This window comes from Seriola lalandi, unplaced genomic scaffold (assembly GCF_002814215.2).
Source record: "Seriola lalandi dorsalis isolate HSWRI2012SDOR001 ecotype SW California unplaced genomic scaffold, Sedor1 jcf7180002054684, whole genome shotgun sequence".
Classification (NCBI taxonomy): domain Eukaryota; kingdom Metazoa; phylum Chordata; class Actinopteri; order Carangiformes; family Carangidae; genus Seriola; species Seriola lalandi.
This window is the reverse complement of record NW_019525237.1, coordinates 1,091,003-1,110,572: the sequence shown is the minus strand read 5'-3', so window position 1 is coordinate 1,110,572 and position 19,570 is coordinate 1,091,003. Positions and strand designations below refer to the sequence as shown.

The window sequence follows — 19,570 nt, the reverse complement described above, 5'->3', positions numbered from 1 at the left end:
CACACACACACACACACACACACACACACACACACACACACACACACACACACGCACGCATGCACACACACTGCTCACTCAGCGAAACCCAGACAAGCTTAATAATCACAAACACAACACATTAGAGAACGCATGAGAGAGAGAGAGAGAGAGAGAGAGAGAGAGAGAGAGAGAGAGAGAGAGAGATAAGGAAGGACAGAGGAGAGAGAGACACAGATCAAAGTCATGGCTCATGCTTGTCTCAGGGTCACGCTGCTGCCAGCATCGATTATCTGATCTGAGCCTGTGTTTTAAACTCACCTCCGTCTCTCCACATGGCGCTGAAGTTTACACACTTTAACGTCTCTGAAATTAAACTTTAATGTCTCTGAAATTAATGGAATAACATGGAAATCATCGTTCAGAAAGTTGGTCCCAACTCTGTTGCACTTAGAGAGTGTTTTGATTTCACCTTCTGGCCAGTTCATAACAAACCGCCTTCATGAGGTTTAAGTCCAGAGACTGTGCTGGTCTTCAAGTTCTAGTTCTTTCCTTCTAACGTGAGTCATTTTGTGGCTCTTTGTGGGTGTTTTGCATCTTTTTTTACTTGACTTTTTGTCTCTTTTCAGTCATTTTGCACGTCTTTGTGGTCATTTTCTGTCAAGTCATGCTCAATTTCTGTCTCTCCGTAGTTGTTTTGTATCTATTTTCACTCATTTTATATCTTTTCTGTCACTTTTGCATCTATTTTTACTTGTTTTCTGTCTCTTTTTAGTTATTTTGTGTCAACTACTGCTTGTTTTGTGTCCCTTTGTAGTTGTTTGATTGACTCCTGGTCTAAGGGCCCCTGGACCTGTGCCCAGTAGGCCCCCGCTCAGTAGCTAATCCATCCATGCCAGTATCTGTCTATATTTTCTCACTGCATGTCTCTTTCTCGACTTCCTCTTTAAGCTCGAAGTTAAATCCGTCATTTATTTCTTGCCTTTTTCCTGACAGTTTTCTTTCCTGTCTCCGTCTCTTTTTGTTTACGGATTTAATCTTGAAAATGTGTCTCTCCTCATTTCTCTCTCGTCTGGTTTGACATAAAAGGAATTCTGCTCACCCGTCTCTCTCTCTCTCTCTCTTATTCTTTCCATTCCTCTTCTTCAACTGTTTCTTCTCTTTCTTTTTTTTTCTCCTCTCTACCTGATTCAGGATTAAAGTAAAGGAATTCAGGGGATGGAGAGACACAGTCTTTCATCGGGAGGCCCCGCAGAGGGGTTTCGTCCCTGCTCTTTCTTATCTTCCCATCCCACCGAGACACACATCCACTATCACTTTACCCTCATCTTATTTTGAAAGGGGTCGGATGCTGCACTCTCTCTTTTCCTCTATTCATCCTTCATTCCTTTGTTGTCTGGGCGTGTGAGAGAGAATGTGTCTCTCTCTCTCTCCCTCGCTCTCTCACACACTTACATACTTCTTCATGCCACCATCATGTGATATCACAGGCACCTCTCTCAGCTAATCACAGTGTTTCTTCTTATTTTGGTAATCGATTCATTCTTATTTAGCGAGTCATAATAAAAACAGGTCGATCACTTTTCTATTCCCGGCTTCTCATATGTTTTCACTGTTTTATATTTATGATATTATATTAGTGAATTTGGACCATTGCTCAGATAAGATAAGATAATTTAAAGATATGATCTTGGCTAATGGGAAACTGCTGTTGCTCTTTTTTTCTTCCATTTTATGAACTTTTTAAAACGACGACATTATGAGAGACGACGTTCATGTGCATGACAGATCAGAAAGGTGCATTTTACTATAACCTGTTGTTTTTACATAAATGTTATTCCCTCTTCGGCCTGACAGTCGGCAAGACTCATCCCCCTCCCCGTCCCGACCGGCCACACCTTCGTTTTTATCCCTGCAGATTTTGCCAGGCTTAGGACGACTTTAGCGGTTTGTCTGCCGTTTCTTTCGACCAAGGTTTCTCCTGTTTATGTTAGTTATTGAGATTAACCATTATTGTAGTTTGAGTTTCACATTTGTTTGTTTGTTGTTTTAGGACCTGGTCTGTCCTGAAGCTGAAATCTTGCTCTGTTTATTGGGAAACACGTTATAAATAAATACAACAGTTATCGACTACCGGCTAAATGTTTCTGTGGCTTGACATGATGCTGTCTCTGTGTCAGAGCTTTATTTACATCGACACAGTCAAACACTGAAGAGGAGAGTAAGATCATGGTGCAGAACATGGCCTTCTGTTTTTACTTTCATAATAAAACGTGGCAGAGAGAGAAGAGCATTATCTTTCAGTTTCCTCACAGTTTTAGTGGAAAACTGGGAAAATTACTCATTAAATTATCGTCCTTTATCGTTCTTAATGACTTCCATTAATTCAACATGTTCAATCAGCTGATTGGCCGGTGACAAACGCCGACTAGAGCCGACAGTGGTGAAAAACTAGCGGTGTTGCCTGGAGGCTGACTGTCTCCTCAGTGTGTCGGGGGATGTTTTATAACCAATAGGGCTCGATTATATGATTGAGAACAACGTCACTGAAAACACCAGATCCCCGGTTTGAGAATTTAATCGCTGCAGAAACCCCCTGATTAGAGGAGGAACTCGGCTCCAGCGGGACACAGAAAACGTTGAGCCGACCCCTCTGGCGACTCGTCGAAATGTGGTTCTGATCGACACAGACGGCGGTCCGACAAAATTAAATAAAGCACCTACTTCCTGACTGCTCAGCAACTTGAAAAGCTCCAGTGTGTTGACCTAACCATCGCTTGAACACACACACACACACACACACACCATCCTGTCATCCTGACCTCTGACCCTCGGGGTTTACCCAATGGGAGCGGATGTTATTGGACTTAATGGATCCAATATGACACAGATATTAAAGCCAGGAAAGACTAAAGTAAAGACTCTGAGGACTTTAAGTCGAAGTAAAACTGAAGCCCTTTGGCTAATAATAATGAAAACCAACACACACCGTCTGGATTGTGTCTCTGGTGCGTTTGTGTCGGGGGTCAGACATTATATCACCCAGAGGAGCGGGGGGTCTTACTCAGGCATTAGCAATGGATTTAAGAGCCACGGATGATAAACGAGCTACAGAAGCTTCTACATTTACTAAAAGCCTCTTTATTCTTTTTTTTTAAAGCACACAACGCTGACAAGAGGTGTGTTTGTCCCTCCCACTATTACCAGATGTTTGTTGTAAAGCTGCAATTATTGGCTGCAGGAAACATCTTCAGGTCATATATCTATGTTTTGCACGCCAGTCCTGCCCTCCTCCTCCTCCTCTATAAGCAGCACGCCGTTCCAGCGCCCTCCAGAGCTGTTGGCAAGGTCGTTGGTACATATGAGCCAAAGCATGTGCAGACGGCAAACGGCACGAATAACATGGAAGTACGAGGAACATTTTGTTTGATCAGAAGGTGACAGACTGATGTTGATATTGTGCGTATTTTCAGGCTTATCATTTGTTTATTAGTGTCAAACTGCATTTAGAATCAACACCTGATGCATGATGGGAACTTAAACGTGACTGTAACCTGCTGGAAATATGAGTACATTTCAAATTCAGTTTCTTGCTTTTGCTTCCTTATATAAACACACACAAACACACACACACACACACACACACACAAACACACACACACACAGAAGCGGCACAGAGAGGTTCACCCTCAGGGATCAACAGAGCATCGCCAAAGTCATACGTGACAACATCTACTCTCTGTCAGTTAGCATCAGTAAGCATCAGCTAAAAAAGAAAATAAAAAATTGTGTTTGTTTTTTTAAGTAGTAGGTGCCAAAGTTTGTTGCGGGCACAGCTCCTGCATGATACGAAGAACAGATTGCACAAATCATGCAGGAGAAAGGGAAAACTGTTTGATTCTGGTCCAGAGCCAGTCAGATAGAGAACGGCTGGGATGAAGACACGCGGCACATTAAGACACAGCGAACTTTCACTCAACTGGAACTAGAAAGAAAAAGATTTTAACAACTTGATCTAAATTGTTGTTGGTTGTTACTTTAAATTTAAACATCAAGTTAAATAGTTGCATATTTATACTGAGAATGTTTAACTAACTAAATAATTGTCTTATCAGTTAACATTTGCCGTATTCACTGCGCTTTTTCTGTTTTATATAATATTAAATTGAGTATTTTTAGTTTAGACATTTGGACAAAACTCTGTCTCCGTCACATTTTATTGATTGATTATTACTGATGTTTTCACCTGTATCTGCTTGTTAGTCAGCAGATTAAACACAATAGTTACTGAACCAATTTGCACCGAACTTGGTGGAGGTGAATTTACTATAAAGTTAACTAAAGTGAGTCTTTGGCTCATATAGACTTATTAACGCATCACAGACCTCCAGTCATGACGGGGAAACCATCGAGGATCGAGCCCGGACTCCCAGACTCTGCACTCGACTACTTTCCACCTGTGAACTTCAGGGCGGTTAACGGCTATGATCGAGAACACGCGTCGCGTCACCGACTTGTAAGTACAAAAGTAAAACTGAAAAGAGACAAATAAGCACCTTACCACCTGAACGGCTCACAACAATAACAGTTACAGAAGGTAATAGAGCCGCTGGCTGTGTCATTTAGGCCGAGCAGGAGGCCCGTACAGAGGTAGGTGGTATTACCTGAGCTATATCATTTACCTACAGGTACCTGGCTGTAATGTGGCGCTCGTCACTATATCATTTACCTAAAGTGGCATACAGTAGGCAGCAGGCAGTAAGTGTAGGCTTCTGTGTCAGACAGTAATTGTTGTTTGGATACAGGCTGAAAGAGGCCGAGCTACAGTGTGAAGCTTGCAGTTAGTCTGGTTTTAGCCAGAGGTGAACACACACACACACGCACAGACACACACACACACACACACACACACACGCGCATACACAACATGGCGATAAAAAGTGCCACTGATTTTTTAAGGTTTTTATTTAAAAAGCTGAAAATGAATGAAGACACCTGTCCAGTTCTGCCTCGTCCAATATTTAATATTCTATCGATGTTCAATTCTAGCATCTATCTTTTTAGCTTTAGCTACAACAGATTCAATTCTTGTTTCACTCTAAAAACTTGCACAGGAAGTTGCAGCATTGTATATGTACATATAGCCTGAGAGGCGAAACCCAGGGCAAAATACAGTCTGCAAATGACTTGCTTCTTCTCCTGTGGGTGCGCTGGGATGACTGAAGGTGAAAGTTAAATCAAAGGGAAAAGCCCTGGAATAGAAACGCTGTTACATAACGTTCAGCTTCAATTATCAACAACAGCACTGCTGAGCTTCACTGGAAAGACTTTTCTTCACCCTGGGTTTCGTCTCTCAGGCCACACAGAGGCCGACCTGACGTTCTGATTGGTGGAGCCTGATGGGCCCGACAGGAATCTACCATTACCTTCCATTAAAGAACAATATCTTGTACTGTTTGTAACATTAATATAAATGCATGTAAATAAATGACATCCCACCGCCGACTGCAGTTTTGTGGGGTTGTAAAGTTTGACTGAACAAAGACAAACCCTTTGGATTTACGCTGCTGCCGGTCTGGCTTTTGCAATCATGCTCGTCTTATATTGAAATTCGACCATAAAACGCCTCAGAATTAGAAATATTCCACGTCAGTGTAGCGTGTCTGCATCTTAATTAAAGTCCCTGCAGTGTCCGAGCTTCAAAGACAGCATTAAAACCACACTTTAAAACATATTCTGAAGCTGCACTTCCACTTGTATATATATATTTACAGCCGTCACCTCTCTGAACCCGGTGATGCTGAAGCATTTACAGGAGCCTGTCAATGTATAGGAATTTTTATGAAGCCAGCAGGTTCATATACTGACATATAAAACACCCACAGAGCGTTCCCGTTAACTGCCACCCTGCGTTACAGCCGTAATTCAAACAGCCGAGCTGCTTTGTCTGTTGCTGCTAAAGTGTGAACAGCTGACAGGTGGAAACCATGTGAATATATCTGTATATACTATGTCTGATAAATGCTATGTCTGATGAACCACGTCGACCTGAACTTATGTTGTATATTTCATGCACTACTTTTCCAAGGGAAGGCAGTGTCCCTGTGTTATGACTGTTCAGAGCGTCATATCATCACGACCTCTGTTTGCTAGCAGTGTCTTCACAGTCGTCCTTGAGACAGACGTTCAACTATTGCTTTTGAGAGACCTATAGAAACACTGTCTAACGCTGACCTGCAGGAGGGAAAGATTTCCTTCACATTAATGTCATGGAAGCAAAGCCAAGAAAACAAGTTCCTCGCCCGGAGACATGATCTGCTTTGTGTTTACGAGTCTGAGTTTGATTCCTCGCCTGGAGAAATCACAGTTCAGTCTTATAGACACGGGCAGTTGGCCGACACTGAGCTCACTTTGATATATGTCAAACAGTGATAATGTTTGTGGGCGTTGATGTGTGGAAAAAGATTTTTAAAAATTTAAATGGGAGCCCTGAGGTCACAGTCTCTTGACAAACCAAAGGTAATTTACTTGTTTCTGCAAATTAAACGATCAGAACAGCTTTTTAAATCGAAACCTCAGCTGAAATAAATAGTTAACAAACTAAACATTGTTTTGTGGGAGTGGCCAAATATCACAATCAACCCAGTTTAGTTTGCTCACCTCACAGCCAAGAGATGATCAGTCTGCTTAATGCAATAAATCCAATCACATAACGAGCTCTGTCCTGTTTGTCTTTATTTACATTTACATGCGTGTCTTGTCTTGTGTTTGTACACTGCAACATAAAATAAGGGTGTTAACTAAATACCAGGCTGAAAATTGCACTAATCTAATTTAAAGAAAGCAATCACGGAATCACATAAAGGTTCCTATGGTTCGCTGCCCTTTTGTGGTTTATTGTGACAAAACGCTGCAACTATGCATGTCTACATTTTGATAAATATGATTTTTAGGTTCAAAGTAAAGAGATAAAATTGATTTTAACACAGATCAAAAGAAGACAGCATCATGCAGATAAGACGTGACTCACCCTGCTGCCTTTCTCTGGGTTGCACCTACATCCTCCGCTACAGTCCAGGCCTCCACACGGCTCGTCAAACTTTGCACCCTGCAGAACAGACAGAGAGAAAAGGATATTACAGCAACTGCTTAGGAAATGTATTTCTGTTCAAGACCAGACATTTTTCGGTGTTTGTTCTCCCTTTCATGTTGGAAAATTGTGGTTAGCAAAAGCAAAATAAGTCACACGTTTCCCGTCTTTTGTGCAAGGCGCTTCACGTCGAGGCCTAATGTATAAGTGGAGGAGTCTTTGTTCAAATCCCCGCGTGAATAAAAGAAAACAATCAAACAAAGAGCACTGCAGTAGAGAGACATCTAAAGTCACGTGCATAAGAGGAATCCTAACAGCTGCATCAGCCAGATGTACAGCAACCTGAAAAAAGCAAAAGGATTTAAACCGGATTTTAAGGAGGATCAGATCCAGTCAATGTTCATTCCAGGTGTTGAAAGATAAAGAACATGACTTTTTTTTTTTTTTTTTTAAAGAGCAGATTTAATTATGTATCCAAACATAACATGTAGCATCAGGTTCTTTGAGTTATAATACAATGAAGTGTTCCCTTTGCATTGCGTCCTGACTGGATGTGTGACCGTTCAACTGTTCACCTCCAGCGCTCTTACGTGCCCATTGATTAGTAACAGAAACGCAACCTTAACTACAACCAGAGTCAAACCTCTAACCGAAAGAATAGAGCCAGTGATACCAACAGGAGCCCCGGGGGAAGCTTTAAATTCCCCCGTGACTTCTTTCGTAACGCTACTGTGACCTGCGGGATGCTTGTTTTCTCAGCCAGGGCAAACAGGAGTGAGCTGGCGTGAAAGAAAAAAAAAAAAAATCACACATTTGAGTGTTACATAAAGACTAAACTAATCCACTTTTACCGTATGCAAAAAAGGGTTTATCAGGCCATTACAAAATGTGAGGACAGAAGACAGATGCTGTTTACACAGAAGTTGTTTATGGAGCTTTGTTCTTGAGAACCGATGATTGATGAGCAAAGAAATATTAATCTGTTCTTAAAGATCCAGTGGGATTGGGGCGTGAAAACTTTCTGCAAAGTTGCACATTTTCAATGGTGATCTGATGCTCCACTGGGAATCAAAGGTTAATCAATATGAACTGCAGCTGTGTGATGCTGCTAAGGTTGTGTTTAAAGACGACTGTGAAAATTAGGGATTATAAGATAAGATATAAATTCTGAGAATGAAACACCACAACATACTCTTCCAAAGAGAACTAAATCACATTAAGGAAGTTGTAATATAATTTCGAGGGACCTCACAGTCATAACCCTGGTCTCAATCTATCAATCAATCAGTCAATCAAGCAACTTTTCCTCCACGACAACACATTTGTTGGACTAAACCTTAGTGTGAGGTTTTTTAGTGCTTGGACACGTGTCTGCCTCCAAGAACGATTGTACTACAAAATGAAGAACAGCTGCTGCGGTGACATGAGGATCCTAAAAGGGTTTCCACGGACAGAATCAGGAGATTTACAGCTTTCAAACAATGTATAATTTGTCATGGTCGTCTGAAGACTGAGCGCTGTACAAACCAAAACACACGTAAAGTTGCGCCGCCAAGGTCGAAGCGGCCCACGGGTGGCGTTATATGCATACATGGCAGCGTTGTGGACAATAGCTTTCTATAAGCTGTTCCCTTCTCTTTGATTTTTTTGCCACATTTTGCCGCTCTTACTTCCCGTCCTATGCCCAATAAACAAACTGAGTGTCACCACGCGCCATTTGTGGCGCATGAACTCCAACTGGACTGCAGATTAACCTTCAGTTCACTGGGTGGCATTCCTGACATACCTGCGAAAACATCACGCAGTGCTTTTCGAGCCTTTATAAGCTGACGTATGAGTGGCATAAGCTCATATACGAGAGGTCCTTAAAACTTCACAACACCGAATGCCATCTATTCACATGTCGGGTCTCTGGGTGGGAGGCGATGGACCACATGGTGAGCGGAAATATTTGTGTTTTTCTTATTTGTCTTGTATGTATCTGCGTGTTTATACGTGTTGCATCTAAACCGTGTGTAAAATATGGCGCGCATAATATGTGCGCGGTAATTAATTAGCATGCTCGAGTCCTTTGTGTGAATACATGAGCAAATGTCTCGTACAAGTCTGTGATTTGGGGGTCTCCTTTGGGGTTAAACTCAAAGGTCATGGCTGGCGTTTCAACGTGATTAGCGGATGAAAGGGTGATGGCGGGGTGGCGAGACGTGGAGGAGAGAGGGACAGGAGGGAGGACGGGAGAGGAGGAGGGACAAAAAGGGTGTTGACTGGGGGTCTGATGGAGATTAAGGGGACAGGAGTGGACGGAGGAGCAAGTGTGCAGGTCAAAGCTGAAATGTGATGAAGAGTGTATTAGTTCATATGAGCACAGTCTGCGAGTGTTCATATCCACAACAATCGAGGTCAAGGACCCTCCAGGACCCCTGTTAGTACTCATCAGCTGGGCTGGTCTGCGTCTCAAGTTGAATATAATAAGAGCCTGGGAAAGACTGTGCATATCCCATGTGAAGGCGTCTGAGAAATTTTTATTTAACAAGGGTCGACAAGATGACGACATTAATAGACGACTCTGCACAGGATGGATCTGAGCTGTTTTAATTAATGTCGCATTATTATATTTATATATGGTGAATTTTTCACAACTGAAGATGCTCCTCATTCTCTGCTATTGAGTTGCACGTCTCCAATTTTGAATCTGCAAAATCAGATCTCTTGTCAAATGTATTCAGAAATTTCAGCACAAAAACTTCAGCGCACACCAAACACGTCTAGATCGATTTACTGGTTGAGTTCAGTCGCAACATAAAGCGGTGCACGGTGTGGCTTCCTCATCACATGATCAAGTCTATGCTTTTACTTAACCTATTACAGCAGTAGTTATTTACAGATCATGCAAACATATAGTAACTCATGACTTATTCGATGTAACTTTCAGCAACTTTATGCGACCAATTTTACAACAAAATAAAATAAAATCAATATTTAAGAATAAAACTCTTAGATTATAGTAGAAACTAATATAGTACTGTATTTTCTACTACATTACGGCTGCAACTAACATTTATATTCATTATTGATTAATCTGCTGATACATTTCTTGATTAATTGATTCGATTCAATCGAGAAAAATGCTGAAAAATAAAATTTCTTAAAACCCAATGTGACGTCTTCAAACCTACAGTTGAAAGATAATCATTATTTTAAGAAAACTGGTAACAACTCTCAGCTGCTACTACTACAACTACTACTACCACCTGGCCGAGACGAGACAACCGAGTCAGCTACAACCTCAAAAAGCTGCAGACAATGAAACACGAACTTGAATGTGGTGGAGAAAGAAAAGGAGAGGAAAACACACAACAAGGAAGAAACAAGCTTGGCACAGAGCAGAGAGAGAGAGAGAGAGAGAGAGAGAGAGAGAGAGAGAGAGAGAGAGAGGGAAGGAGGGGAAAGGTCAGTGGTGCTGGTCCTGCTTTCTTCCCTCTGATCTCCTCAACTCTTGTAATCACAGTGACAGAAGGAGGGCAAAGGAGAGGGAGAAAGTGAAGCCGGGAAACAGTGAAATTTGGGATGGATGACGGAGAAAAGGGGAAAAAAAAGAGAGAGAGGGAGAGCGAAGGAAAAAGGTTGAAACAAATGGAGAAAAAAGGAGGGAGAAGCTCAAATTAAACTTTTGGCAAAGAGGCTGAAGAGACAAGAAGCTAAAAATAGAAGCAAAACAAGTGCTTTGGGGCATTAATGTATCTCAAATTAAGCTGAAAAAGAACAAAAAACAAGTTCAAGCAAAAAGATTGTTTAAATAAGAAAAAAGGGAACAGATAATGACAAAAGAAAGACAAAAAATAATGCTTAAGGTCTTGCGCTCTCTTAGCTCCCATCTCTGTATCATGTTACCCTTATTATTTTGATATTTTATCCCCCTTTTGTTAAGGCATGAATACTTCCCCAGGTACCATCCAATCAGAGCAGGCCGATTCAGATTGCTATTGCCCCGTGAGATCCATTGTTCTGAGATATAATCCAGCTTTCCACCTGCTCGGGGGCTGATCCTCGCTCAATTCGCACCGTCCACACCCAAGAGTTAAAAGTGAAGGATGATATGGGCAAACAGATGCTAAGCCAGCGCCCTAGGGAGAACATTCAACCTGAGAGCGGAGGACGTGTGATGTGGTGTTAAAAAAATACCAAAGGAGGAAGAACAATGAGTAAAACATGAACACATGCACACAATACAGAGTTATTAGAGGTCAACAGAAACACGTGGAGGAGGGCACGTGACTGTATTTGGATGTGTAGACACAAGTAATGATGACGCACGATGGACTAGACTTGTGAACACCCTTTTTAACCTTTAACCTAATTTTAAATTTAACCCCTAATCCTCAGTAAAAACCTTCAAAAAAGTGGAAAATACATAAAATGTCCTCACAATCCAACAACGTCCTCACTTGTAAGATCTGACACCGGTCCTCACAAAGATATATAAGCAAACACACCTACAGAATAATTAAGTGAGTGAATTTTACTTCTATAATGCTTTTTCAAAACCAGAGCTACAAGGTACTTCACAGAATTTAAAAGGGGGGAGGTCGAGCACAGAGATGGATGTACCTGCCGTCTCCTCTGCCCCAATGCAATGAAGCTGAATGAAATACAGTCCACAGAACAGTTTTACATTCCATTAGAAATATTTCCCCAAAGAAATACAGATGAAAACTGCCAAATTACAAAGGTTATTTCGTAATATTTTCAGCAGCAGAAATGCATTGCACGCAGGTTTAGACATACTGTTGAAGGTTGTGAGAATGTATGCTCATAATTAGCATACATTCACGGATATAACGTGATAGAACAGGCACGCTCCCAATTGTCTGGATGAATCCAACAACGTGTTTGCACACATCAATCCTTTCTTCCACTCTGTCACCGTGGCATTACCCAGCTATGCGTCTTTCAGCCTGAGCTAATGTTTCCCGATCAATCCCGCCTGTTTGCTCATACTTTACTGTCCAAACACTTTCATGCTTGTTCGTCTAACTCGAGACTTTTAAAAAGCAGGGTGTAATACCTGTCTACTAAAAAACCTCCTGCAGTCCGTACAGCTGAGAGTGGCAGCTCGTGGGCAACGGCCGACGTCTGGACTTGCCCGTTCATTCCTATAGGGCCTGCTGATGTTATCTGGATGACGGTTGAGTCTAAGGTTACCCAGAATACAATATACACTATATGGCGGAGACAACATGCATGATGAGACAGGACAGCCCGTTTCTTTAAAAAAAAATAAGTGATAAAGCCTTGCGTGCATCGTATGTTATAGATACACAGATACAGCATGATGGACAGATATACCGTATAGTTAAACATGGTGGTGGCGGTTTACGTGGAGGTCAGAGAGTCTGATGAATCTGTTAAGATAAGCTAAGCTAAGCTAACTTGCATGTTTACCATGCTGAAATGAAAGTTGTGTTGATTTTTGAAAGTATATAGTATACACATTTTTGTTTGTTAAATGGCTTAATGTAAAGCAGCTGCCAAATGAATTCACTTTATATTGAATAATCAAACACTTATATTGTAGGTACTAACGTGGACAATCCTCCTGCTTCACAGGAAGTGATGGGTTTCTGGGTCCCATGGTCACACTCATACAGTTTGACTGACAAGTGAATTCTGGGACTTGAAGTGCAGAAAAACCGCAGCAGTGTTAAACTGTAAATGTTGCACGAGCAATTTTGAAAAAGACCTGAACCGCCTTAAAACCTAAAAAATGCTTTCCCCTACAAAGTGCTGCATGGGGGGATCTGTTTAATCCACAGCCTGTCAATCTGCATGTCATCACACGGTAACAACCAATGGGAGAGCAGAGTTCACGCCAACACCTGTCAGTCAAACTGTCAGTGCATAATACAAACCAGTGAACACGCTGATTACTTAAATAGGAGAAGCAGGTGTCTGTTCTTAACAACAAACCCAGACTGAGATCCACAGAGTGACAGTGAGAATGATGAAAAATGTATTTGGAAATAGTGTTTGACCCTGAAGGACCTCTTTACATTTCACCTTTGCCTGAACTTGACGTTGAGGAACGAGAGAAGGGGGGGGGGGGGTGCGACTGCTTATGCAAATAAAGAAAGACAAGATGGAGATAAGAGGAGAGAGAAAATGACTCTTTCCTCCCTCTAGTGTCCTCCTCCTCAAACTTTCCTCCTTCCCATTTTTACAATCATAATATCTCTCTATATTTGTCCTCTCTTTTTTTCCTCCCTTCCGTCTCCCCCCGTCTCCTTACTCCCCTTCATCATATCCTTCCTTCCTCTTCCTCTCTCTCTGGTCCATCTGTGACCCCGACATACACCACAGGAGACTAACCAGCTGTGTTTGGGCCTGCAGCGTTCCTCGTTTACTTCTGTTTATTCCACGCTGGGTGTTTGAGTGTGTGTGTGTGTTTGAGTGTGTGTGTGTGTGTGTACATGTGTGTGTACATGTGTGTGTACATGTGTGTGAGCAGTATGGACTGCATATAAGCACACATGCATGGTGGAGTATGTGTACAGGCGACAGTTGAAGACACTCTGTGTGCATGTCCAGGGCATAAACGTACCATTTCAGATTTATCCATTCACGTATTTCTGCATGTGTGTAAAAGCTCACGTGCACTGCTTTCTGTACTATTACACAAGCTCACGTGCAGTCACTTGACAGGGCCACCCAGCTGGAGCCAGGTCACCTATAACTTGGCCAGACAGCGGAAATTTGTGACGCTAACAGGGACCCAAACAGGACGTCGCACACACCCAGCTGACATGGCCGACGGCTGCGAACGTAAACAGAGTAAGCCGCTGTTGATGGCAGAGAAAAAGCATAAATACTGCAGAAAAAGGGGATTTTTCAGAAATGCTCGCTTTAATTTCACAGATGTTTTTAAAAGATTTGTCTTGTAAATCTTACAAATAATCACAAACACCAATTACATCCCTCATCTTCCCTGCTGCCGTGCTGTGAAATGACATAAAACTCAATACAAAGTGATCGATCATATATATATCATATTGAACAAACACAACTGTAAAATACACATGACTTGAATCAATGGTCCTTTAAACAGAGCAGCTGGTCTTTCTCATTGTGTGACCTCATGTTAGCAGATAGCAAACAATGTAAAAGAAACTTTACACCCCCTTACATTTCCCAGTCTCTAATCCTGTTAAGACTGTGTTAACGTTGTGAAACGACTTAATGTCAAAGTCTTTAAATATAAACGTGTTGCATTGTGTGGCGCTTTCCTGGCAGAGTCAAAGTAAACTCAGATTTACAGAGCTAAGCTCCTGCTTTCTCTCCCACTCACCGAATTATCAAAAACAAACAAACACCAGAGCAGGTCACGAATCACCCGGAAAACTAAAGTTACTATGAAGAAAAAAATCCCTGATGCTACAATCACCTCAGTGACACAACAGAGAGAACATGAAGATGCAACTCTTTTATATGAATTCATGAGACGTAGAAATGTGATGTCTGCAGGGAAATATCTTCAAATCAAAGTTTGTACATCGCAGCTGCACGAGGTTTTCAATCAAATCCCAACTGGCTGACGAGTTGTGTAAGGTGCACAGAAACCACCTGCCAAAACATATTATAGTATATATCGTCAATCACTGTGCACTGCATGTGTGAACGCATTAACACATACACACACACACACACACACACACACACAGATGTGTGTTCTGTGATCTTTTCTCATCATGTCTCTGTCTGTGTGTTTGAAAACTTTCCAAAAAACAACATTTTCTATGAAGTTATCTTCTGTCCAAACTTGCTCACTTAAAATGTAAAATGCAAATTCCACGCAGCCAATCAGATCTTTACATTATCCAGGAAAAGGTCAGGTAGAACTCAAACGACTTCTGATACCAACACGAAACATGAACGCACACGACTCAGTGACTTCTGAGATACAACATAAAGGTATTTTTAAGATTTAAAGAGAGTGTGTGTGTCTGTCTGTTGCCGTCAAACTAAATGTAGTGAAGTAACAAGTACAACGTTTCAGTACAACTGTACTTGAGTAAATGTATTTAGTTACTTTTCCATCAGCGATAAACCTTTAAATCTCTACTTGCTTGCACACATGCAAAAACCTGTACACACACACACACACACACACACACACACACACACACACACAGATCCCTCTTTCTCTTTCCTCTGGCTAAAGATTCTGCAGTCATGATGGAACAGAAACATTGCTATTAGACAGGATTAGGACTCTACCTGCCTCGCCTTGTTGGCTCTCTCTCTCTCTCTCTCTCTCTCTCTCTCTGCCTCTGTCTCTTTTTTCTTTCCTTCATCGACATAATTAGAGACTTAAGGGGATGGGAATTTAGCAATTTTATCATGAACAAAATGAACCAGGGCGAGAACGGGCACGCAGGCAGAGCGCGAGCTAGGCTACATGTTGTTGCTAATACCGCCAGTACGGGTTTACGTCGTGTGCCCTCGGGTCTCGTGCCTCGTACTGCGACCCTGCTCAGATCCCTGACGTTACACGAACATATCTCACAGAAGAATGTAAGTCAGTGAGAGGGAGATTGATCTGCGATGCCAGAACGTTCTGAAACATCTGTGATAGGTGATTAATGGGTGCGGACCCAATCATGGGTTCACTCTTTCTCTTTTATGTTCAGAAGTCCCAAAACAGACATGAATGAATCTGTTTCCATGTTGTCTGATTTTCTGAACGTCTGCTGCAGAACTTTTCTTTTTTTTGGAAGACTTGCTTATTTACGGGTGAAGTATGAAAAATTAAGAGGAAAATATAATATGAAAAACCTCATGAGACAGGTTTAAGGTTGAATCATTTTCTTCTCCTGGAGTTAACTGAAACATCCCGACACGAACGCTGTGACTTATTTACAGATTGTGTCGCAGCAAAGTAACCCCTCGTAACAACCCAATCGGATGACTTCACCTCCTATGAGGACAGAAATACTGCTGCCCTGACAACCGGCACCAGTGTTGGTGATCTCACAGGGGAGGGGGGGGATCACCGGAGGGGTCACATGATCTCCTCCTTACTTCCATTAACGTTCCAAGTTTAGACTCCCACACTGACTCCCTCCCGCAACAGTATTCAGATCTCCGGCCAAGACCCTGTCCGACAGCCCACATCGTCGGAATATGAGCTTCCGGTCTGGGTTCGGTTTCTCTCCTGCCTGCTGTCCAGTCGGGCTATAAATCCTCTCTGTTAGCAAAACGGTGCACGGAAATAGACCCGGGCCGCCAAGTATAGAACAGTGTATCAGTTTTAAAGTTCATGCAGGGTCAACAACCAGCACAGCGGTCTGTTGAGTATCACAGGAGTCTTGAGAAAAAGGAGCAGTTTCATTTTAAACCCTCATTGAACTGGTTATAAATCTTTCCTCAAAGGAAACCAACAAACATCAGGTGTGGAAAAATGATGATCACATAATTCTTTCAGTCACCTGTGCAACAGTAAGAATTGGGATTCCCCCTAGCTTTTTTCCATTGTCTCAATCACCTCCTCCATTGCCAGTGGACATGATTTATCATCACAAAATACAGACACCAGTCGAAGTCTAAATTTATCTGTACATCTCGCACCTTTCAGCACAGACACAGATGCACGCCATTTAACTCTCAGTGTGCCGACAAAAGGTGGCCGTGCGCCCACTGGCGAAACTGGCACAAACAAACCAGGAACAGGCAGCTTCACGCCAGCTTTTATGATGTCACCCGACATGCAATAAAGAGAAAAGAAAAATAAAACAGAGGCTCCGAGACGTTGCATGCGGCAAAAAAATCTGCAGCCAACACAGAGCGAGACAAAGAAGGAGACTCGGGTCGGAGCCAAAACAAACTGCACGCCGCTGTCCGGACAGGAGCGCAGACAAAGGGGGGCGCGGTGTGATCGATGGAGCAGATGAAGTGTGTGTTTAGGTGTAAATCAGTCATAAGTCACATGCCGGGAAGCCGACGTGAGCCGGGGCAGGGAAGAGCCGGCACAAAGAGACGGCGAGGAAAGAGCAGTGGTCGCTCAGGTTTTGGTGACGGCCATGTTTTTGACGCAGGAAGGTGGATAACCACGAAAAATTTACACCCAACAAAGTGAAAACAAAAACGTTCCTGAAAAGACAAAAACTGGGAAAGCAGCAACAGTAACGCAAAGAATCACTTCCTGTTTAGGGATTTACCTACAAAATAAAAGTGGAAGAAAAGTAGTTTTTTTAAGCTATTGTGAAAAGTTCTGAAAGTTCTGAAAGGAAGTAGCAAATTAGTAACAAAGCAAATTCCAGCTTCATTCTCCTTCTACTCCTTTATAATATGATAAAAAAAATCTATGAAGATAAATGAAAAAGAACAGGCTGAAATTGATCAATCATCAATCATCTTCTTTCATTGGCTCGTTTCATCTTGAAGGTCGACACATAAAAACACTGAGCTGCTGCGTCAAACAGGTGGATCTGAAGTTTCCCATCTCTGTTTGAGCATCTGGGTTTGGTTACGTCCTGAAACTCTGATAAATCACTTTTACATCTGACCACAAAATGTTTAGAGTGTTTGACAAATTGTCGGCGACGGGGGGAAACGTTACGCCGTAAAGACAGCGAAGTCGTATCAGACCACAAAGGGATATTTATGATTTGATTTCAGTCAGCGAAGCAAAGACACATGACGTTAAAGATAATATTTACAACGCACATTCAGATTGTGATCCCGGAGGATCCATTAACGGAGCATAATGTTGACATTAGCTGGTGAGTGAGGACAGAGCAGAGAAGTGCAGGAGACAAACTGCAGTGCAGTTAACATGGAATTAACTTGTCAAGATGGTTTTTTTTTTGTTTTTTACATGAAATGCTCCAAACAGGAAGAACGGGCATCAACTCCCAACAAACCCAACGTCATCAGAGTTTTGTTCTGAAACCGACTTCAACGATATTCTTCAGCACTTTAGCTGTGACACTTGGCCTCTTTATAAATGGCTCAACGTCAAACACAACCTGCTGCAGTTTCATTAAATGCTGCACGTGGGAACGTCGGCTCAGCGCCGGCTCAGCGTCGTATATCTGAATATCTCTGATCCGGATGATAATGAAATAATAATAATAATGAAACTTTCATTTTCATGTTGTTTTGTTACCTGCAGCTGAGCAAAAAAAAAGTATTTTTGATGCATAAAAACTGTCTTACACAATATATATTTACATTTGATTGATATGGTTTTATTTATCAGTATTTATCACCCAACAACTCTCTAATTTTGAGACCTGAAATAAGTTGATGAATCCTGCATTAAAAAAAAATGGCTGCCAAATATTTTTATTCGTGAAGTAACAAAATCATTTTTAATGTAAAACACTGATCTGATCAGATCAGCAGTAAACAATGTGAGGACGTGTAAGGACTCACACACATGAAGTGACAGTGGCCACCCCTCTTGATAAGTGCTCTGATAATCACCCCTTTGATGTGCACTAAATGCCCCCAGCCTGGAGAGGGGGGGGGTGAACGGGGTGTTTTTGAAGAGGGAAGGGGAGGTGAAAGGAGAGATGGAGGGACGGAGGAGGATAAATTAAATGGAACGAGCAACAGTCGGAGGAATGAGTGACGTAACGGCCTCCGACAGGCAGGAGCGGGGATGGAAAGAGGCAGTGATGGCGGACGGACGGGACGGACGCTGTGAAAATAATCGTCTGGAGAGAAGCGAGGGAATGGAGGGAGGAGGGAGGATAGAGAGATAGAGGAGGAGGAGAAGTGGAGGAGCACATGAATGAGAGAAATACCCAGAAACAGGAGCCGCTTTCACCTGCGTGATTTAGGTTTCATGCCTCAGAGCGATGTGTGTACATGTGTGTGGAGAATATGTGTGTGTCCATATGTGTGTGTGTGTGTGTGTGTGTTTAGTCTGAGTACACCACAATAGAAGAGCAATTACAGCTCCTATATTAGAGGGCAGAAATCTGAGATACAGCTAATGTGCTGTCACAGAGCTCGGTCCTTACCCAGAGGCCTGCACACACACACACACGCACACACACACACACACACACACACACACACACACACACACACTCACTCACAAAGAGCTACAGCAGGTTAGGATTTCGTCCGAACAACAAGTGTAAACTGATCAGTGGGTCCCTCTGGATCAAACTGAAAGGATAAATGCCCCCTAACACTGCAGTGTGTGTAGAGGGAAGGAAGGAAGGGAGGGAGGGAAGAAGGAAGGAAGGAAGGAAGGAAGGGAGGGAGGGAGTAAGGAAGGAAGGAAGGGAGGGAGGGAGTAAGGAAGGAAGGGAGGGAGGGAGTAAGGAAGGAAGGAAGGGAGGGAGGGAGGCAGTCAGACAGACAGGAAGAAAGAACGAAAGAAAGACAGACAAAGAAAGAAAGAAAGAAAGACAGAAAGAAAATAAGAATGGAGAGAAAGAAAGAAAGAGAGAGAAAGAAAGAGAGAGAGAGAAAGAAATAAAGAAAGACAGA

The 19,570-nt window shown here is 42.3% G+C and overlaps 1 protein-coding gene across 3 annotated transcripts in view; it reads right to left on the bottom strand.

Moving 5' to 3' along the window:
- Nucleotides 1–19,570, bottom strand: part of col4a6 (collagen, type IV, alpha 6) — a 111,545-nt gene that overhangs the window by 39,116 nt on the left and 52,859 nt on the right. For all 3 annotated transcript variants that reach the window (XM_087178336.1, XM_087178337.1, XM_023422692.2), the window contains exon 4: nucleotides 7,010–7,087. In XM_087178336.1, the coding sequence (XP_087034462.1) occupies nucleotides 7,010–7,087 (78 nt within the window). The remainder of the gene's footprint in view (nucleotides 1–7,009; nucleotides 7,088–19,570) is intronic.